Source organism: Bos grunniens, chromosome 21, assembly GCF_055505025.1.
Source record: "Bos grunniens cultivar Pamir isolate PY7600 chromosome 21, Bosgru_T2T1.0, whole genome shotgun sequence".
NCBI classification, from domain to species: Eukaryota; Metazoa; Chordata; class Mammalia; order Artiodactyla; family Bovidae; genus Bos; species Bos grunniens.
This window is the reverse complement of record NC_141185.1, coordinates 49,683,842-49,706,912: the sequence shown is the minus strand read 5'-3', so window position 1 is coordinate 49,706,912 and position 23,071 is coordinate 49,683,842. Positions and strand designations below refer to the sequence as shown.

The following is a 23,071-nucleotide window of genomic DNA, read 5'->3' as shown; positions in this document are numbered from 1 at the left end:
CTGCTTTTGAATATGCTATCTAGGTTGGTCATAACTTTCCTTCCAAAGAGCAAGCGTCTTTTAATTTCATGGCTGCAGTCACCATCTGTAGTGATTTTGGAGCCCAGAAAAATAAAGTCTGACACTGTTTCCACTGTTTCCCCATCTATTTCCCATGAAGTAATGGGACCGGATGCCATGATCTTAGTTTTCTGAATCAATCAAGCTTTAAGCCAACTTTTTCACTCTCCACTTTCACTTTCATGAAGAGGCTTTTTAGTTCCTCTTCACTTTCTGCCATAAGGGTGGTGTCATCTGCATATCTGAGGTTATTGATATTTCTCCCGGCAATCTTGATTCCAGCTTGTGTTTCTTCCAGTCCTGTGTTTCTCATGATGTACTCTGCATATAAGTTAAATAAACAGGGTGACAATATACAGCCTTGACAAACTCCTTTTCCTATTTGGAACCAGTCTGTTGCTCCATGTCCAGTTCTAACTGTTGCTTCCTGACCTGCATACAAATTTCTCAAGAGGCAGATCAGGTGATCTGGTATTCCCATCTCTTTCAGAATTTTCCACAGTTTATTGTGATCCACACAGCCAAAGGCTTTGGCATAGTCAATAAAGCAGAAATAGATGCTTTTTTGGAACTCTCTTGCTTTTTCCATGATCCAGCAGATGTTGGCAATTTGATCTCTGGTTCCTCTGCCTTTTCTAAAACCAGCTTGAACATCAGGAAGTTCATGGTTCACATATTGCTGAAGCCTGGCTTGGAGAATTTTGAGCATTACTTTACCAGTGTGTGAGATGAGTGCAATTGTGCAGTAGTTCGAGCATTCTTTGGCATTGCCTTTCTTTGGGATTGGAATGAAAACTGACCTTTTCCAGTCCTGTGGCCACTGCTGTTTTCCAAATTTGCTGGCATATTGAGTGCAGCACTTTCACAGCATCATCTTTCAGGATTTGGAATAGCTCAACTGGAATTCCATCACCTCCACTAGCTTTGTTCATAGTGATGCTTTCTAAGGCCCACTTGACTTCACATTCCAGGATGTCTGGCTCTAGGTCAGTGATCACACCATCGTGATTATCTGGGTCATGAAGATCTTTTTTATACACTTCTTCTGTGTATTCTTGCCATCTCTTCTTAATATCTTCTGCTTCTGTTAGGTCCATACTATTTCTGTTCTTTATCGAGCCCATCTTTGCATGAAATGTTCCTTTGATATCTCTGATTTTCTTGAAGAGATCCCTAGTCTTTCCCATTCTGTTGCTTTCCTCTATTTCTTTGCATTGGTCGCTGAAGAAGGCTTTCTTATCTCTTCTTGCTATTCTTTGGAGCTCTGCATTCAGATGTTTATATCCTTCCTTTCCTCTTTTGCTTTTCGCTCCTCTTCTTTTCACAGCTATTTGTAAGGCCTCCCCAGACAGCCATTTTGCTTTTTTGCATTTCTTTTTCATGGGGATGGTCTTGATCCCTGTCTCCTGTACAATGTCACGAACCTCATTCCATAGTTCATCAGGCACTCTATCTATCAGATCTAGGCCCTTAAATCTATTTCTCACTTCCATTGTATAATCATAAGGGATTTGATTTAGGTCATACCTGAATGTTCTAGTGGTTTTCCCTACTTTCTTCAATTTAAGTCTGAATTTGGCAATAAGGAGTTCATGGTCTGAGCCACAGTCAGCTCCTGGTCTTGTTTTTGCTGACTGTATAGAGCTTCTCCATCTTTGGTTGGAAAGAATATAATCAATCTGATTTCGGTGTTGACCATCTGGTAATGTCCATGTGTAGAGTCTTCTCTTGTGTTGTTGGAAGAGGGTGTTTGTTATGACCAGTGCATTTTCTTGGCAAAACTCTATTAGTCTTTGCCCTGCTTCATTCCGTATTCCAAGGCCAAATTTGCCTGTTACTCCAGGTGTTTCTTGACTTCCTACTTTTGCATTCCAGTCCCCTATAATGAAAAGGACATCTTTTTTGGGGTGTTAGTTCTAAAAGGTCTTGTAGGTCTTCATAGAACCGTTCAACTTCAGCTTCTTCAGCATAACTTAAGCCCTTCTAAATCAGAATTTCTTCAGAATGAAGTCAGCTGGTTCTTCTTAATAATTCTTTGGACTTCCCAGATAGTAATATCTTTTTCAAACCTTGGCCATTTTTAAGTATACACTTCAGTAGTGTTAAGTATATTCACATTGTTGAGAAACAGATCTTCAGAACTTTTTCATCATGAAACTGAAACTCTACACCCATTAAACAACAGCTCCCAAATCCCCCCTCTCCCCAGCCCCTGGCAACCACCATCTACTTTATTTTTGTGTGTGTGTGCTGCACAACACGTGGTATCTTAGGTCCCCAACCAGGAATTGAACCCACATTCCCTGCAGTGGAAGCTCAGAGTCCTAACCACCAGACTGCCAGAGAAGCCCCTTCCATTCTAATTTCTCTTTCTTGGAGTTTGTCTCCTTTAGATACCTCATATGAGTGGAATCAAACAGTGTTTGTCTTTTTCTGACTGGCTCATTTCACTTAACATGTCCTGTGGGTTCATTCATGTTGTAGCATGTGATAGGATTTCATTCCCTTTTTAGGGCTGAATAGTATCCCGCCTTATGGATATACCACATTCTGTTTATTCATTCATCTGTTGGTGGACATTTGGGTGTCCAAATGTTTTGATGCACTGTCTTAGTTGCTCCGTGGCATGTGGGATCTTCCAGGATCAGGGATCGAACCCATGTCTCCTGCATTCTCAGGTGGATTCTTTACCACTGAGCTACCAAGGAAGCTCCCTCTTTTTAAAAAAAGAAAAATTTTTACATGCTATTTTGATTATTCCCTCAAGCAATGTCATCCTTAAATCCAGGCAACTGGAGTGCTTGGGCTTAGTGGTGCCTCAATGGCCCCCTTCTTTGATGATGATGAGTCCAAGGAACTTAAAGGGTATATCTTCTGAAGCCCACATACTCTTCTTTAGACCATACTCGGAGTACCTTCCCAAACGTCTCCAAGCTCAGTTCCTCAGTCTATACTGACTTCTTCCTAAGTTCACCCTTCCTGGAGTGGACCTGTTAGTGTGTATAGCCCTGGGCCCAAAGGTAGTCAAGGGTAGCCAAGGGCAGCTTTCAGGGAGACACGTGGTGTGGATTTTCAGACTGAGTGTCCACGTGCAGGCATATGAAGGCCCTTACACTGCAGGAGTGAGTGGGAAATGATGGGGGGCCTCCATGTGTAGTTTTTCTCTGCTAAGTCACTTCAGTCGTGTCCGACTCTGTGCGACCCCATAGACGGCAGCCCACCAGGCTCCCCCGTCCCTGGGACTCTCCAGGCAAGAACACTGGAGTGGGTTGCCATTTCCTTCTCCAAGTTTTTCTCTGGAGCCCTGCAAATATCAGCAGCTATAATATTATTACCCAAACATGAACCAGGTCTGAGAAACATGTGGTTCCAACATTGCAAACCTGTTTTTAACTGGCTGTATTTTCTAGAATCAGTGTATGCCTAGCTGCCCAGTGTATGGAGTCTAGGTGGTTGAAGCAGATGGGCAAGGTTTGTTGCTTAGTAAGGAAGTTTGCACCAGGATGGAAAACACTGTCATGAGTCTAAGTCTGTTCTCATCCTTTACATACATAACACCCATGAGCACTAACAGGAATTACAGATGATACATTCATGCAAATAGAGGAGGCAAGCCCCTCTAGTTGTCAATGCCAGTAGGTAAATACTTACACGGGCAATGCAGCAAGTGCACCTGGGAATGCAAAAATGGAAGCCGAAAACGAGCCTGTCTGAGCTACACAGACACACAAATTCATGACTGCTGGCCCTTCCCCAGAAGCATCCTGGAAGGGTGGTTTTGTGGGGAGAACATGAGGTAAATTCTCTTCCTTGGAAAGCTAAAGGAGTCCCCTCAGGAATAATCTTCCAACTCAGCTGCTGTGCTTTAGCCACATGTGTTTGTGTGTTTAGTCGCTCAGTTGTGTTTCTTTGCAATTCCACAGACTGTAGCCTGCCAGGTTCCTCTTTTCATGGGATTCTCCAGGCAAGAATACTGGCATGGGTTGCCATTCCCTTCTCCAGGGGATCTTCCTGACCCAGGAATCAAACCCAGGTCCCCTGCATTGTAGGTGAGTTCTTAACTGTTTGAGCCACCAGGGAAGCCCACTTTAGCCACACATCACAGCTCAACACTGGGCCAGGGATATGGTAGAAATAATAAAGTGCTTATGAAGGGCCGTGAACAAGTAGTAGACAGCTGAGAGGCATCGTTCTCTTCCAGGAGCTATGTTTCTTCCAGAACTGGCCAAGTAGATGGATTCCACCCCTGGGGACTGGGATTCAGTCTCCAGATTGAATACTCCCCGATCTTAGCATTCCTTCCAATGCCATCCCATGGTCTCACACTTGGCAAGTCCAAGTCTAAAAGCCACACTATCACCCTCAAACTTGCATCCTTCCCTGTGTGTCAGTTCATTGGCAGTATCACCCACTTCCACCCCTGTCACTCAAGCCTGAATATTCCTCAACCCCTCCCACCTTTTCCCAAGCCTGGGCCACCACCACCTTTGTTCAGGACAATTTAGAGCCTCCTAAGGGGATCCTCAGAGAAGGCAATGGCACCCCACTCCAATACTCTTGCCTGGAGAATCCCATGGACGGAGGAGCCTGGTAGGGTACAGTCCATGGGGCCGCTGGGAGTTGGACATGACTAAGCAACTTCACTTTCACTTTTCACTTTCATCCATTGGAGAAGGAAATGGCAACCCGCTCCAGTGTTCTTGCCTGGAGAATCCCAGGGACGGGGGGAGCCTGATGGGGTGCCGTCTATGGGGTCGCACAGAGTCAGACATGACTGAAGCGACTTAGCAGCAGCAGCAGGGGATCCTGACTTCAGTCTTGAGCTGTTCCTCACTTGCTCCTAATGTGAAAAAGACTGCTTTTCCACCTCCATCCAAAGCACCTGCATCTCCTGAGCCAGCCGGGGGCTTGATTGCTTGTTGCCATCAGACCCTTTGCACAAGCTGCCCCTTCAACCTAACACAGGCTCTCAAACCTCCCCTCCATTGCTCTTTGTTCTACTGTCAGTTGTTTGTTTTACAAATATTTACTGCTTTGCCAGCAGTGGTGGCTTAGTTGCAAGTCTTGTCTGACTCTTGCGACTTCATAGACTGTAGCTCAGGCTTTGTGCTAAATGCTGAGGTTTTGCATGCAATAACCCCTCTAGCCACATGGACTTACATCTTAGGGCTGTCAACTGAGAGAAAAATACACAACCTAAAAGTGAGTTAAGTTTTATCCAGGGACCTTACACAGAATGATAACCCAGGAAACAGCTTAGCCCTTAAGGGAGGATATATATGAGATTTTTTTGCAGTGGGTGGATGGGTGGGAAATCCATCCATCAAATTGAACATCAAAAGATAACTGATCATACACAAAAACCCAGCCATTTCAAGATAATGATTTAAATGCTCTTCTATGTGTAGGAAGATGCAAGAATCTTGTTCGGTCGCTAAATAGTGACCAACTCTTTGCAACCCCATGAACTGCAGTACATCAGGCTTCCCTGTCTTTCAATATCTTTTGGAGTTTGCTCAAACTCATGTCCATTGAGTCAGAGATGCCATCCAACCATCTCATCCTCTGTTACCCACTTCTTCTCTTGCCCTCAATCTTTCCCAGCATCAGGGTCTTTTCCAATGAATCGGTTCTTTGCAACAGGTGGCCAAAGTATTGGAGCTTCAGTATCAGTCCTTCCAATGAATGCAGGAATCTAGGTTCATTTAAATTATTCCTTAGATTTGCATTTTCACTATCTAAGGATCAGTACATTCAAAACACAGAACGTTTCCTGTTTTCCCTTCAGGCACACTGAGACCGGAGACTGCAGGGCTACGGACTTGATTCCTGAAGAACAGGAATTGCACGCAACATTTATTTTTCCTTTACAGGGGCAACTGGCACCTCTTACGGCACAAGGAGTAGGAGCCTTCCTCTGCCTTCCAGGCATTTCCCATGCAACAAAGCATTACTTGATTCATTGCCTCTCTCACTGACCCTTTCCCCAATAGTACATAGGAAAGCCTTAACTGGTCAGGACATCGTGGTGACTATGCCCGGGCCACACTTCCCCTGCTCATTCTGAGGTCCCGAATTAGCGTTCAGAGATTGTGCCCCCCCCCACTTTGAGTGGGAACGTCCGAGGATTCCACAGCTCCCCCCCCTCCCCAGTTGTCTTAATGGTACGCTCCAAGCACGAGCTCCCGGGTAACGGAAATAAGCCGCAGGGGGCGGGACCCGTTGCTCAGGGTAACGGAAGGACGGAAACGGCAGGTTGCGCGGGTTTTTTGGAATTCAGTGGCTGCGTTGAAGTGGAAGTGACCGGCTAGAGGAGCTTCGCGCGTCGCAGGGGAGGAGGGACTCAGCTCCCGGGAGGTAAGGGGTCTGGGAGGACAGGACGGCGCCCCTTCCGAATGGCGTTCTGGCTTTTTCCTTGGCCCGAAAGAGTCTGTGCCCTGGCGTCTCCCGTTGTGGCCTTTAGCGTTTCCTGCTCCTCGGGCGGCCTACAGCCTTGGCCCTCTCGTTAAATTCTTCCTCTCCATCAGCGTTCAGCTCCTACGTCTGAGACATTTCTCTAAACCCGTTTCGCCTTTGTAGCTCGGTCACAGCGATTATCCCCAGCTGCCTTGTTTTATAGTTTCTCTGTGTTTACTTCTCGCTCTCCGAGAAGCCCGGGTGCTAAACCCGCGGCGTCTCCCTTTCGTGGTGCCTCACTAACCTCAGGGCCTTTGGACAAGGAGTCTGCTATCCGCACAGGGACTTAACAGCCACCTATCTGTGTGCTACTCAATTCTGGTTTTAGGACTAATTTAGCAAATGTACCTGCTGAAATAGAAGGAGTTCAGCATCTTCCCTTTAGGGCTGGACGTTTCTTTGGTTGATATCCCTTTTCTGAATCCTCTACCATTCAGCCCCTAATAGAGGGGCTAATCGTAGGTAAGAGTCCCCAGTAGTACGTAAAAGCATGGGTTTTGGGGTCTGGAATTGGACAGACTTAGGTTTCAGTTCTACTTCTGCAACTTACTAGCCTTCTAACCTTTGGGGGACGTTCCTTAATTTCTCTGAATCTCAAATGATCTTCATCTGAATTGGGAGTAATAGCACCAACCTCAGAGGACTGGTGTGAGGATCAATGTCATTTTCCCCACAAATATTTATTGGGCACCTATTACGAGCTTACTGTGCTAAGTCTTGGAGATTCAGTGATAAAACCAGAGGTGGCCCCCTGCCCTCTTGGAGTTTGTAATGGAGTGGGAGATGTAATTCTTAATCTAATAATAAGTGTAATGTTAAAAGTGTGGTGATGGTGAGAGATTACAGTTGCCTTGAAAGAATGTAATAGGGGAGTGTTTAGACTGAGCTTGTAAAGGAGTGTGGGATTGAGCTGAGACCTGAAGGATTTTTAGGAATTAACAATAAAAAGATCGGTGGGCAGGGGATGAAAGAAGGGGTATTTATTTTTATATAAGTTCCAGACAGAAAATCATGTGGAATTGACTGTGGCAGGAGGAACTTGGGGGTTTGAAGGACTGAGCAGTTCAGTGTAGCTGGAATATAGAGTGATGAAAAGGAATTAACATGGACCAGCCATGAAATTAAAAGACGCTTAGTCCTTGGAAGGAAAGTTATGTCCAACCTAGATAGCATATTCAAAACCAGAGACATTACTTTGCCAACAAAGGTCTGTCTAGTCAACGCTATGGTTTTTCCTGTGGTCATGTATGGATGTGAGAGTTGGACTGTGAAGAAGGCTGAGCGCCGAAGAATTGATGCTTTTGAACTGTGGTGTTGGAGAAGACTCTTTTTCTTTTTTTTGGACTATGAATATGCTTTATTGGAGAAGCAAAGAATAGACACGCTAATTGCTCATGGGGTCAAGATCACAGTGCAGATACAGACACACAGATGGCAAAGAGAGATCAAGCGATGATCCTGCTGCTCTTCCAACAACGTGGTGTCAGCTTCAGGAAGCAAGCCTTTTCTCTGCCAGCTGTCAGTCCAGGAGGGAGATTAAGGAAGATACAATCCATCACCATGGCCAAAGGGAGGACAATGGGAGAGCCTGGATCTTGTTTCTTGGTCCAGATGAAATCTGGTGCTGTTACTTCCACTTGGGTGGACACTTCTGCTCGCTTGGTGGGCATGGTGGCCCAGGAGGGCATTTCTTCTGGCTTAGTGGAGGTGGGCATGGATGAGGTGGGCAAGACTCATGGCACTTGGGTGGGCACACTTTTGGAGGTGGATGGCAGGGCTCCTTGCACTGATGGTGATGCTGATGCTGATGTTGATGCGGATGCGGATGGGGATGCGGATGGTCAGACATCTTCCTGGGTCTCAAGGAATCAAATCCAAGCTTGTTCCACTTGCTGCAGTGAATCTGAGATGAGGTGTCTAGAGTAGGCTGCAGGCGTCCTTCCGTTCTCCCGAAGGAGAGGAGACCTGGAGAAGACTCTTGAGAGTCCCTTGGACTGCAAGGAGATCCAACCAGTCCATTCTGAAGGAGATCAGCCCTAGGATTTCTTTGGAAGGAATGATGCTAAAGCTGAAATTCCAGTACTTTGGCTACCTCATGGGAAGAGTTGACTCATTGGAAAAGACTCTGATGCTGGGAGGGGTTGGGGGCAGGAGGAAAAGGGGATGACAGAGGATGAGATGGCTGGATGGCATCACTGACTCGATGGACATGAGTCTGAATGAACTCCGGGAGTTGGTGATGGACAGGGAGGCCTGGCGTGCTGCGATTCATGGGGTCGCAAAGAGTCGGACACGACTGAGCGACTGAACCAAACCTTTATATCCTGACGTCAGGATTTTGGACTAATAATGGAAAGCCACCGAGTAGTTTTTAAGATGAGGATGAATCACAAATCTGGTTTGTGTTTCAAAGACATTTTAGCTGCTGGGTGGGGAATGAGTTAGGAAGCTGTGTAGTAGTTTAGGTGAGAGATGATGGTGACTTTGGAATAATGTGGCAGTAGTGAATCTCAGAAGTAGACTTGAGAGATGTTTGGGGACACAGGACTTGGTAGTGGATGTGAAGGATGAAGGTGAAGTGGTTAAGAATGTTGCCCAGGTTTCTTGTTTCAGCAGCTGGGTGGATGATGGTATAATTTAGGGAGATTGAAAGCAGCAGGAAATACAGGAGGAGGTTTTCTTTCCACCAGTCTGCATTGCCCTCTTCTCGTAATACTCCCATAGCTACTCACTGCTCACTAAATCCTATCTGCCTAATGTGCTTCCATTTCACCCTTTCCTTTGCAGTCTCCAGAGTCAGGCCCCAACACCAGCCTTTGTCACTACCACTAAAATAGCTCCCAGTAGACTCTTAGCCTCTGCTCTTCTTCCTTATTCCCTCCCTACTTTAATCTGCGCATTGATGACATATTTAGTTTCCTCAAACACTGTTTCAGTCTTGTCAGATTCTCTTTTACTCCAGAACTTTTTGTCACTATTACTTACAGAATAAGGCCTAACTTCCTTAATTCGACATTTGAGATCTTGCACAGCTTAGCCCCTCCCTTTTACTAGCCTTCCTTCTCACTGCTCCCCTAGTTGAACTCTCTACCTCAGGCTACGTACTCATTTTCCCCGAGTAAGTTTTTCACATTCTCTTATGAATGCCTTTGTTGACAGTACCTTCCTCCCCAGTAATGTACACCATGTGGTTCTGGTGACTATCTACATTTAATCTTTAAATTCCAGTTCAAGGTTTCCTTTGCTAGGAAGCCTGCTTGATGTTTGAGCACACTTTTATTTCTTAGCCTTGTTAACTTCTCATTTATTTTTGTACCGTTTAATTGGTATAAATGTGTTTACAGTGCTATTGCTTTATTCATTTATTGTGTATGTGTAGATAATAGTATATATTTGCAATACTGTTAAATGACAGCTTTGTTCTAGGTAGCATAATGGGTAGATACTTAAAAAAAAAAAAAGAAAATGTGAACAATTGAATTATGAGACGACTTAATTTGACTACAGCTTTCTAATAAGGAAATTCCAGGGGATTCTCCAGATTCTTTGGTTTGGTTAAGAATCACCTACTCCTACAGTTGGTAGTCCTTAGCCTGTTGAGTATTCATTGTGTACATAACATATTTGAAATACTCAGTTAACAAGTAGAGAAGGGAAAAAATCAAACTTGTTTACTTTTGGGAGTTTTATCCAGCTCTTGACATTTTTCCTTTTCAGTTCCTTGTTTGTGCAACAATGGACCAGAAAATTTTATCTCTAGCAGCAGAAAAAACAGCAGATGGCCTACAGGAATTTCTTCAAATCCTGAAAGAAGATGATGTGAGTATTGGGAAGCAAGTTCTGCCAAAAGTAGATGCCAGGCATGATGAGAGATGTAAGGGACATGTTAGAGTTAATTCTGCCGCTTCATCTATCCCCCACTCACCTTAGGAGACAAGGGTTTATTTGATAACAACTCATAGATGTAACAGAGGAGGCAATGGCACCCCACTCCAGTACTTTTGCCTGGAAAATCCCATGGACGGAGGAGTCTGGTAGGCTGCAGTCCATGGGGTCGCTAGAGTTGGACACGACTGATCGACTTCACTTTCACTTTCCTGCATTGGAGAAGGAAATGGCAACCCACTCCAGTGTTCTTCCCTGGAGAATCCCAGGGACAGGGAAGCCTGGTGGGCTGCTGTCTCTGGGGTCGCACAGAGTCGGACACGACTGAAGTGACTTAGGAGCAGCAGCAGCAGCACAGATGTAAAGAAATGGGGGAGAGGAAGAGATATGGACTACTTAAGGGCATTTGGAGAAGGCAATGGCACCCCACTCCAGTACTCTTGCCTGGAAAATTCCATGGATGGAGGAGCCTGGTGGGCTGCAGTCCATGGGGTCGCTAAGAGTCGGAGACAACTGAGTGACTTCACTTTCACTTTTCACTTTCCTGCAGTGAAGAAGGAAATGGCAACCCACTCCGCTATTCTTGCCTGGAGAATCCCAGGGACGGCGGAGCCTGGTGGGCTGCTGTCTATGGGGTCGCACAGAGTCGGACATGACTGAAGTGGCTTAGCAGTAAGGGCATTTGTGTACATTTATACAACTATAATTTCTTGGGAACATACAGTTTAATGAAATCAACCCAATTTGAGATGGAGTGCTTAAACAGATCAATTTTCATAAAAGAAAAAAAGTTAGCAGTTATACTTCAACAAAAATACCAGGCCCAGATAGTTTTTCAGGAGGCTTCTACCAAACCTTTAGAAATCAGAGGTAAGATCTAGATAGTCCCAGTGCTACACAAGTTGTTTTAGAGCACACATATTACGTAATGTATGTATATACATAAGGAAAGCTTCCTGATAAAGACAGCTTGAAGGGGCTTCCATTGGTGAAATGTGAACATCAAAATAATCAAGTTCAGTTATGAATTATAAACCACTGAAATATAAAGAAATCTGTGAGTCCATATTGATAAAAAAAAAATAAATGGTGGGAAAGGTTCTTGCTTACCATAAAGTTAGAAAATCGTCATTTGGCAACAGTCATGATCAAGATTGGATCAGGCAGAAGCAGCAGTGGATGCTAAATCCAGGGAGCAGTTTTTTGAACTTTTTATTTTGAATTGATTTTAGATTTACAGAAAAGTTGTAAAAATAGTAGAGTTTCTGTATAGTTCTCTCCCCAGTGTTAACATCTTACGTAATAATTTCAGTAAAATTTTACAAGCCAGGAAGTTAATATTTGTACAGTACCTTTAGTGAGACTAAAGAGTATTTGAACCCTACCTGGTAGTTTTTTCACTGATACCCGTTTTTTTTTTATGTTCCAGAATCCCACTCAGGATCCTACACTGCACTTAATTGTTATTTTCCCCTGATTTTCTGCAATCAGCAACTGCTCCTCAGTCTTTCTCTGTCTTTTGAGAACACTGAAGAGTTTTGATCCATTATTTTGCTGACTGTCTGATGTGTCTCATGATTGGACTCAGGACATGCATCCTTAGCAAAAAGACCACAGAAATGGCTCCATGCCTTTTCACTGTGTGTTATATCACTGGGCTTGTGATGTGCCATACCTGGTGATGCTGACTTTGAGAACCTGATATTAGAGGTTGCTGCTGGGCTTTTTCATTATACAAGAGAAAGTGAGATGAGGAACACAATACTTGCATGGTCTTAAAGTTACTTCCACAAACTGCATACTGGTTGCAAAGGGAGGGGAAAAAATAATTATAAAGTGGGAAAATCAGGCAACACATTTGACTGGGTGATCAGACTCATACTACCAGTGAAGGACAGATGGTATCACATGCCTCCAGGTGTAATACTCCAAGAAGGACACAGTATCACTTGTATTCTGGCCAAGAATGCGTAAACTCAAGTCTACTCACGAGGAAGCATCAGACAACAGAAAATGAGGAATGTCCTGTCTTATAAAAATCTATTTTCACGGTGCCATTAACTTGGTAGTTCCAGTCTGTCCACTAAAAGAAAAAATGTTAAGCCTTCCAATATAGCAAGGATACTTAATCTTACTTGGGGCTTTTCTGGTGGCTCAGATGGTAAAGAATCTGCCTGCAATGCAGGAGACCTGGGTTCAGTCTCTGGGTGGGGAAGATCCCCTGGAGATGGGAATGGCTAACCCACTCTAGTATTCTTGCCTAAGGGAATCCCGTGGACAGAAGAGCCTGGCGGGCTACAGTCCATGGGGTCACAGAGTCGGAAATGACTGAGTGACTAACACACACTTGGTTTACTTTTGCATTTTAAAATGCAGTAAAAAGGTAACTGAATAAGGTCAAAAACTAAGACTGCAGATCATGTAACTAGAGGGAGGAGGACGAAACAGGAATAGAGGACAGGAGGAATGGGAGAGAGCCAGCATTTGTTTGGAACCTGCTGTGCACTAGAACTGCACAGGGTCCTCTCTGCCTGTCATCTAATGTAACCCTTCTAGCAGTGCTTTGAGGCAGGGACTAGACACGCATAACAGGTTAGATAACTTGAGGTTGTAAAGCTAATATATGGCAAAGCGAGGATTCATATCTGGGTCTTCTGATTCTGGGGCCAGTTTTTTTCCCGTATGCCATGTTGCCTTCTCTTAAAACTGAATTTTTTCAAGAAGAGTCAGGGTTTCTCAGCCTTGGCACTGTGTATATTTTAGAGTGGATAATTCCTTATTGAGGGAGGTTGTCCTAAGCATTGTAGGATGTTTAATAGCATCCCTGGCCTACACCCATTAGGTGACAGCACCCTTCCAGTTATAACAACTAAAAATGTCTCCAGACATTGCCCTGTATACCCTGCCTGGGGTGGAGGTAAGGGGGTAATCCCTGGTTGGGAACCTCTCCTCTAATAAGGGTTATGTCAAGGGCTATTGGAGGTTCCAGGCGGAGCAGTCAGCTACTTCCTTATTAAGTATTTAAGAAGGGAGAGAGAAACTCCAGTCAGAAAGACCAGGCACATGTAGAAGGCTTCTGTGGTAGTCCTTTGTCTGGATATTATCAACCTCATCTTCTCAGTTTTTTCTGGCTGCTGCTGCTTAATCACTGAATGTTTGTGCTTTTTTTATCTTTACATTTTCTCCCTGGATGATCTTACATGTTCCCATTGACCTCTTTCCTCTCTGAGCTCTACTTTGGCATATCCAGTTATCAACTTGACATCTCCACTTGGATATCTTAGAAATAGTAGTTCTGAGCCCCACATCAGATGTGCTAAATCAGAAACTGCAAGTGAGGGTCTCTGTTTTAACAAGCCCTCTGGAAGATTTAGATGCTTGCTTAATCCCAAATTTTCACCATGTCAGTAAATGGTGTCACCATCTAGCCAGTTAGTTGCTTAAGCCAGAAATTTGAGTTCTCCTTAATTTTTCTTTTTCCTTTATCACCACAGCCATTTCACTTCTAAACCATGAGGAAATCTGTCTTTGTCTTAGTCCATTCAGGCTGCTATAACAAAATACAGTAGACTGGGTGACTTATAACAACAATTATTTCTCATAGTTCTGGAGACCAAAAGTCCTGGATGATGGTTCCAATATGGTCAAGTAAGCGCTCTCTTCTGGATTTCAGGCTTCACATTGTACCTTCATATGGTAGAAAGAGCCTGGGAGCTCTGTGGGATCTCTCATAAGAGCTCTAATCCCATTTGTGGGATTTCCGTCCTTATACCTATTCACCTGGCAAAGTCTCCACCTCCAAATACCATTACAATGGGTCTGAAGAGTCCAACACATGAATTTTGGAGGACATAAACATTCAGACCCGAGTAAAGTCCTCCTGATCAAGCTCTCAAATATATCTTCAGTGTACTGATTTTCAAATTAAGGTGGGGTTATATCCCAATAAACCCATTTTAAGTTGAAAATATACATTGAAAAATATCGTAAATCGAAAATGCATTTAATACACCTACCAAACATCGTAGCCTAACCTTACCTTAAATGTGCCAAGAATACTTTAATATTAGTCTTCAGTTGGGTAAAATCATCCAACAGCCTGTTTTTTAATAAAGTCTTGAATATCTCATGTAATTTATTGAATACTGTTCTGAAAGTGAAATACTGAATGGTTGCATGGGTGCAGAATGGTTTAAGTGTATTGGTGGTTTATCCTTGTGATCCCAAAGCTGATCACTAGCCCAGGAAAGGGCAAAAATTTGAAATACAGTATCTACTGAAAGTGTATCACTTCTGCACCACTGTAAAGTTGAAAATCAAAGTTGATCCAATGTTTTAAGTTGGGGACCACCTGTACTTCATCTTACAAAGTACTTCAAACTACAGTAGCTATTTTTACAGTTCTGAGGACTAGAAGTCCAGGATCACAGTGTCGGCGTTGTTGGTTCCTACTAAGGCTGTGACTATCCGTTTCACGCCTCTTGCCTAGCTTCTCGTCGATTGCTGACAATCTTTGAGATTCCTGGCCTTGCATCACCCACCCGTGGTTTCTGCCTTCATCTTCACATAGCGTTCTTGCTTTGTATGTGTTTCTGTCCCAAGTTTCCCATTCTTCTAAGGACATTAGTCATATTGGATTAGGGCCTACCCATGTGACCTCACCTTAACTAATTACACCTACAATGACCCTGTTTCCAAATAAAATGACATTCTGAGGTGCTGGGGATTAGAACTTAAGCATGAATTTTGCAGGGGAACACAGTTCAGCTCATGACTTCTCTGATGACGTCAGTGTAGGCCATTATCTCTCTATTGATCACTGTAGCAATCTCCTAGCGTATTTCTAGTTCATTCTTAAACCCTTCTATAGTGTAGTTTCTGCCATAGGAGGAAGACTGATTTATTTTTTAAACATCTGTCATGTCCCTCTCCTCTTTTCTCTTTAGTTACTTCTGTTGCATTTCGACAAAAATCTGAACTTCCTACCATGGCCTACAAGATTCTTATCATCTGGTTCTCTCGAAATTCATCTTGTGCCACTCTTCCTTACTACTTTTCATCCAAATTGGTCTTTAAAATTTTTTTTCAGGCCATCCAACTTGCCAAACGCCTTGCTCCTTCAGGACCTTTGCGTGTAACAATGCCTTCATCTGAAGTGTCTTCCTTTTCCCCCTTTGCATAACCAGCTTTTTCTCATCCTCCAATTCTCTATATGGAAATGTCCTCCACCTCAGAGAAGCTTTCTCCCTGACTACTCTAGCGGAAGTTGCCTCCCTTTCCTCAATTACTATCTGTTTCAGTCTTTTCAACCATTTCTTTTTCTGATTTTTTTTCCTGTTATCCTTTTTGCTTCTGTCTTACTGTAAACTGAGTCAGACTGTGTCTGTCTTGTTCATTCTTGTATACCTAATGCTGAGGAAGAGGAACATATTCAGAGTATTTGTTGAATGAATGTATATCCCCAAGAACATAGCTCAATACCTAGTGCTGATTAAATACTTAATAAATGTTTGTAGAATGAACGTATGAATAAATTTCATCTTGACCACCCAGTATCATCTTATGATCCACCCTCTATAATGTGAACACATATCTTATTTTTGATGCCTGGAGTTTCTGAAAGATATGATTCTGACAGATGAGCGTTTTTCATATTGGGAGTTTAGGTCATTCAAATAGGGAAATTGTTGCCAGACTTGTACCTTTTCCTTCCGTTCTTTGTAGCTGACTGACCTCCTTCAGAATCAGGCGGTGAGAGGAAAAACTGCTGGAGCACTGCTGAAAGCCATCTTCAAAGGTAATAATAATGCCTCTTCTCTCTCTGGGTTCACTGGTATGTTTGTTTACTTTTGGCTCCTATTGCTACTCTTTGTATTGCTTGAAGCCCCGCTGAAACTTTTCTGTTTTGGGGATTTTACAGAATCAATAGCACTATCTTGTGGACTTAAATAATTTTTCTAAGGCAGGTAGAAGTGGCTATCTGAGATTGTATTGCTAGTTTTAGAACCTGTAAAGGTTGTACTTCATAAAATACGGTTTGGTTTACTTGTGCTTTTAAGCTTGTGGAGAACGGCAATGTTTAATACTTAATCTGTGTTTAACAAGAGGCTAGGGAGCTCTGAGTTAAAGAAATGGAATACCTTAGTTGACTTATTTAGAGATGCTTAATTCCCAGTGGGGAATATTTGTTTCTGTATCTTGAACAAGGGCCAGTTTTATATTGTGGCAGATTGTAACTCACAATCATTTTATAAATTGTAGTAGAATAAAATTCTATAAGCACAAATTAAAAGTGGCTTTAGACTCTTAGGAGGTTATTTTAACTTGGTTTATTTTTCTTACCCCCTCAAGTAATTGGGTCTTGCCTTGCAAGGGTTCAAAAACACATATTTAAAATTTGGAAACTTTTTAAATGACTGTTCTGTAGAAATATCTGAGACCAGGAAGTAACAGAGAATCAGGAGCTGCTGCCTATGTATACTAAGTGAAAGTAATAAGAGTAAAACTGGGAACAGATTATCATGGCTCCCACTTGTGTAACTAACCTTATTTTTACCTTATTTAAAATCATAGATTTGGAAATCTGAGTTTCAAATTAGCATGAATTATCGAATATTTATGGAAACTGCCTCATAACTATTTTAATCCTGTTAAATCAGTGCTGTGAAGGACCAATAGTTAGCTAATGATACGTTTTATAAAATTGAGATATAATCCATGTACTAAAAAATTCACCCTTTTAAAGTATATATTATTTTATTGAGATGTAATTGACATCATAAAATTCACCCACTTAAAATATCAATTCATCGGCTTTTAATATATTCACCAAGATGCACGCCTGTCAAAATTTTCGAGTATTTGTATTATCCCTGAAAGAAACCTTACATTCCTTAGCTGTCACCTCCTAAATTCCTGATCCACTCCAGCCCTAAGAAACCACTTATCTGCTTTCTGTCTATAGATTTGCCTATTCTGGATATTTCATAAAAGTGGAATCATACTGTATGTGTCCTTTGTGACTGGCTGCTTTTACTTCCTGTAAGGTTACTAAGATTCGTCCATGTTGTAACCTGTATCAGTATTTCATTTATCTGTTGAATAATATTCCATTATCTGAATAGATCATACTTTTCCATTCATGAATGGGTGGACATTTAGGTTATCTACACTTTTTAGCAATTATGAATCCTGCTACAAATTTTTGTGTAAAACATTTTCATTTCTGTTTGGTAAATATTTAAGAGTAGAATTGCTAGGTCATATTGGACACAAGCGAAGCGCCTTAGTAGCAGTGGCAGCATGGTGACTCTGTGTCTAAGTGTTTGAGGACTGATGAGCTGTTTTCCAAAGCTGCTGCATCCTGTTTCCATCACTATTGAATAAGAATTCCCAATGCCCACATCCTTTGTCAACACTTGTTATTGTCTTTTTCATTCTAGCCACTCTGGTGAGTGTGAAGGGGTATCTAATTGTGGGTTTGATTTGCATTTTGCTGATGGCTAATGATATTGAATATCTATTCTTGTGCTTACTGACCATTTGTATGTCTTTGGAGAAATGTGTGTTCAAATTATTTGACCTTTTAAAAATTGATTGTCTTTTTATTACTGAGTTGTAATATTTAAATGTTCTAGATATAGGTCCCTTATTAGATGTATGAATCACAAAGTTTTTTTCCATTTTAGGTTCTTTTCATTTTTTTAATGGTATCTTTTGATGCATGAAGTTTTAAATTTTGATTTTTTTTTTAATTAAAAAAAATTAATTTTTTGTAGCTTGCACTTTTGGTTTTTATCTAAAAGATCATTGCTTAATCCAAAGTTACAAAGATTTATACCTTTTCAAGATTTCTTGAAAAGATTTCTTGTGTTTTCTTTTCAAGATTATAATCTTAGCTTTTACATGTAAAACTTTTATCCATTTTTGAGTTAATTTTTGTATATGATGTGAGGTAGGAGTCCAGCTTCATTTTTCCCCATTTTTTTCTTCTTTTTAAAAAATATTTATTTTATCTGGCTGTGCTATGTCTTAGTTGCAGCATGTGGGATCTAGTTCCATAACCAGGGATTGAACCTAGGCCGCCTGCATTGGGAGCACAGTCTTAGCCACTGAACCACCATAGTACCTTTATTGAGAATCAATTGCCCATAGATGCGAGGGTTTATTTCTGGACTCAGAGTTGTATTCCCTTGATCGAGATGTGTCTCTTTGTGTCAGCACCACACTGTCTTGATTAGAATAGCTTTGTGGTAAGCTTTAAAATTGCGAAGTGTAAGTCCTCCACTGTTTTCTTTTTTAGAATTAGTTTGGATATTCTGGGTCTCATGAGTTCTCATATGAATTTTAAGATTAGCTTGTCAATTTCTGCAAAAACGGAAACTGAGTTTTTGGTAGGGATTATGTTGAATCTATCTATGGAAAGTATTGCTATCTTTATATGTCTTCCATTAATAAACATGACATATCTTTCCATTTACTTAGGTTCTTTTTCATTTCTTTCAACAATATTTTGTTCTTTTCAGAGTACAAGTGTTGCACTACTTTTATTAAATTTATTCTGAAGTATTCTTTGAGTGTGATTGTAAATGAGATTCTTTTCTTAATCTTCTCATTGTTCAGTGCTAGTGTATAGAAACACAGTAGATGAGTATATTGATCTCATATCTTGCAACCTTCCTGTACTTGCTGATTAGTTCTAGTAGTTTCTTTTTTGTGGAGCCCTTATAAACAAAATTATGTCATCTTCAAATAGATGTAACTTTACCTCTTTCTCAATCTAGATGCCTTTTATTTTTCTAACCTAGTTACCTCAGTTGGAACCTCCAGTACAGTATTGAATAGAAATGCTGAGAGTGAACATCCTTGTTTTTTTCCCTGATTTCAGGGGGAAATCTTTCAGTTTTTTATTAGCAAGTATGATGTTAAGTTAGTTAAGTCTCTCACTTAGTCATGTCCGACCTCTTTGCGACCCTGTGGACTGTAGCCCACCAGGCTCCTCCGTCCATGGGATTCTCCAGGCAAGAATACTGGAGTGGGTTGCCATTTCCTTCTCCAGGGGATCTTCCCGACCCAGGGATCGAACCCAGGCCTCCCACATTGTGGGCAGACACTTTAACCTCTGTGGTTTTTTCATGGATGCCCTTTATCAGGTTAAGGAGTTTTCCTTCTATTCCTAGTTTGTTGAGTGTTTTTTTTTTTTTAATCATGAAACAGTACTGAAATTTTCAAATGCTTTCTCTGTATCTGCTGAGGTGATCATGTGACTTCTATCCTTTATTCTATTTATGTGGTATATGAAATTGATTTTCATACATTGAACCAGTATTGGGTTACTGGGTTAAATCCAGTTTGGTTAGAGAGTACAGTCTTTGTTTTATGTTGGTGAATTTAGTTTGCTAATATTTTGTTGAGGATTTTTGCATCTGTAGTCACAAGGAATATCATTCATAGTTTTCTTAGAATGTCTTTGTCTGCTACTGCTGCTAAGTCACTTCAGTCGTGTCCAACTCTGTGCGACCCCATAGACGGCAGCCCACCAGGCTCCCCCGTCCCTGGGATTCTCCAGGCAAGAACACTGGAGTGGGTTGCCATTTCCTTCTCCAGGGCATGAAAGTGAAAAGTGAAAGTGAAGTTGCTCAGTCGTGTCCAACTCTTCGAGACCCCGTGGACTGCAGCCCACCAGGCTCCTCCGCCCATGGGATTTTCGAAGCAAGAGTACTGGAGTGGGGTGCCATTGCCTTCTCCGGTCTTTGTCTGGTTTAGGTATAAAGGTAATACTGACCTCATAGACTCAGTTTGGAAATGTTACCTTCTCTTCTGTTTTTTTGGAAGAGTTGCTGTTAATTCTTTAAATGTTTGGTGAATTCACCGGTAAAGCCATTTGGTTCTGGACTTTTCTTTGTAGAAGAGGTTTTATTGCTAATTCAGTCTCTATTTATAAGTCTGTTCTGGTTTTCTATTATCTTTTTTAGTCAATTTTGATAACTTTGTGTCTTTACAGCAATTTATTCATTTCATATGTTGTTTATTGTATTACTTTATTTTATTTTTTTTTAATTTCTGCAAGATTAGTAGTAATGCCACTCTCATTCCTGATTTTAGTAATTTGATTCTTCTCTCTTTTTTTCTTGGTCAGTCTGAAGATTTTTCAACTTTGTTTATCTTTTCAAAGAAAAAGATTTGGTTTCCTTGATTTTTATTATTCTATTCTTTCATTTATGTCTGATTTTATTTTTATATTCTTTTCACTTGGTTTGACTTTAGTTTCATCTCTTTATAATTCCTTATGGTAGAAGCTTGGGTTATTGATTTGAGATCTTTTTTAATGTAGGTATTTACAACTGTAGGTTTCGTTTTAAGCTCTACTTTAGCTGTATTCAATAACTTTTGGAATGTGTTTTTTTCTTCCCATTCACCTCAAGGTATTTTTCTCTCTTTTCCTGCTGACTTCACTCAGTGATGATGTTTTGAAGTATGTTACTTAATTTGGGTTATTGGATCCCGAAAAGCTTTAAGAAATATTAGAAGGTGTTCCTTCTTCTGCACTATAAAATTATTTTAAAAATTAATGGCATGGATGGAAGTGTACAGAAAAACTGGTATTTCAGTTTTCTGTCTAAATTAAAAAACTTTTTCAAAGCTCCTAAATATTGGCTGTTCTAAGTACCATAGTAAGTATTTTGATAATTCTGTTTCTGTATTCAACTGCAAAGCTGTTTGTTATTCCTGTTTGCCCTTCAACCTTGTCAGACTTCTTCCTTTTTTCTTTCTTTGTTTCTGTGCTACCTGTTGAAAATGATAAGGTTTACCCTGTTCTGAGGAAGCTGGAGCTCTTAAGAGACTTAAGATATACAGTTGTTGTATCCAGTTGTTGGAATCAGGGGATTTACAGAAAGAAGTAGCATCTGAAATCACAGGATTGCTAATGCTGGAGGTGAGATGGAAAACAAAACTGTTTTGGTTTTGGTTGAATTTGGAGCGGGGTTGGTTATATGTTGAGGGAGGGAAAATGTAAACGTCTCAGACCCACCATAGTTCCTACTTACAAGTAAGAACTACCGTTCTAAAACAAAATAGCCGATGAATGAGCCATAAACCACCTAGATGTTTATGTTACGTTTCCAGTATCATGGACATGTGTCTCTTTCAAGAGCTGGAATATTTAAGAACATCAGGGAACTAATGGAAGATCCTGACCTTTTGAAATCCTTTACCAGAGCAGAATGATTCCCTGAATCACTTTTAGAACCCGTTTTGGGCTTCAATGCCAGTTCTGTCAACTCAGCAAAAGACTGATTTTTGAAGAGGTATCAAACATCTAGATATCTGCTGAATGTTTTTTAACCCCATGAACTTTAGGTTCACCGTTTTCCGGGACAGTTATTGGTTGAATTAGCCAATGAGTTTGTTAGTGCTATCAATGAAGGCAAGCTAACAAACGGAAAATCTTTGGAGCTGTTACCCATCATTCTCACTGCCCTTGGTACCAAAAAGGAAAATCTGACTTATGGAAAAGGTAATTTTTCTTCCAATTTCAGTGGCTTTTTCTTTCTTCACTTAATCGGATTTATTCTTCAGTGTATTTTGCATTTCTAGGTGAACTAAGTGGGGAAGAATGTAAGAAGCAGTTGATTAACACCCTCTGTTCTGGCAGGTAAGTCCTTAATAATATGAAGAATTTTTCTCAGGACTATAAGTCACCAAAAAAAGGAATACCATTATTTTGGGAATTTATATCACTGAAGTTTTAGTCCATTTTTTTGTTTATGATTTACCACTATAAAACCATTTAGTCTGTGATGAGTTTTTGAGAGAGGTTATTTGCTGTATTCTTTATTCTAACATTATACATATAGTCTCTACTTACTTAACTGTCATCCTAACACAGCAATTTAGCCCTATAGTATTATTTGGAGTCCCAGGGTCTTCAAGGCTAGAAAGTCACCTTGCCACTATCTTTTATTTTGGGGCGGGGGGGATATATAAGTGATATTTTTATCATTAAGCCTGATATTTGTATCTTTAAACCTGAAATACAAGTGTCTATGCTAAGGAAAAACTGCATTGTATAAGAAAGTCTTCATACATGAACATTTCAATACAGAAATTTGTGACTAGCTTAAGGATACAATAATAGAGATATGTAAGTTGTGGTATGTAAGCTATAAAAGAGCCCCTCCATGCAATTTATACCCATTAAAAATGAAATATATAAAGACATATAGCGAAGATGAAAGATCTTTGTGTATATATGTATATATATAGTAAATCCTTAATACGTGTTTTTATATATATAGCCTGAAATGAATAGAATACTAAGTTACATAATACTGTGATTATACTTCAATATGTTGAAAGGAACTAGATTATCCAAACCAGAGATAACTGCTTTCATGGTTCATAAGGTCTCTTACAGAAATAATTTTAAGCATGTATCAGCTCAGGTATGTTTATCCATTTATTCTTAATTACACAAAATATTATTCATTCTACATTGTAATGTACCTTGCATTTTTCATTTAACACATATGTTCATGTCAGCATATACTACTTTACATCATTCTTTTTAATAGTTCCATAGTATTCTAATATTTGGCTAATCTCTAATTGTTAGATTATTTAGTTTTTGCCAGTAAATAATATTGGCTATTTGGGTTTTTGCTATTAT

General features: G+C 40.9%; 1 protein-coding gene across 9 annotated transcripts in view; it reads left to right on the top strand.

Annotated features, from left to right (window-relative positions):
- Window positions 1-6,207: 6,207 nt before the first annotated feature.
- The window catches only part of FANCI (FA complementation group I), a 64,745-nt gene continuing 47,881 nt past the window's right edge, over window positions 6,208-23,071 (top strand). For 4 of the 9 annotated variants that reach the window (XM_086364607.1, XM_086364606.1, XM_086364605.1 and 1 more), the window contains exons 1-6: window positions 6,208-6,417; window positions 10,234-10,335; window positions 16,126-16,198; window positions 21,207-21,337; window positions 21,763-21,919; window positions 22,000-22,057. In XM_086364607.1, coding sequence (XP_086220733.1) covers window positions 10,252-10,335; window positions 16,126-16,198; window positions 21,207-21,337; window positions 21,763-21,919; window positions 22,000-22,057 — 503 coding nt within the window. In that variant the 5' untranslated portion in view covers window positions 6,208-6,417; window positions 10,234-10,251. Of the gene's footprint in view, window positions 6,418-10,233; window positions 10,336-16,125; window positions 16,199-20,825; window positions 21,075-21,206; window positions 21,338-21,762; window positions 21,920-21,999; window positions 22,058-23,071 lie in introns of those variants that run through there. The other 5 variants (XM_086364612.1, XM_086364610.1, XM_086364609.1 and 2 more) reach the window with 2 other exon arrangements.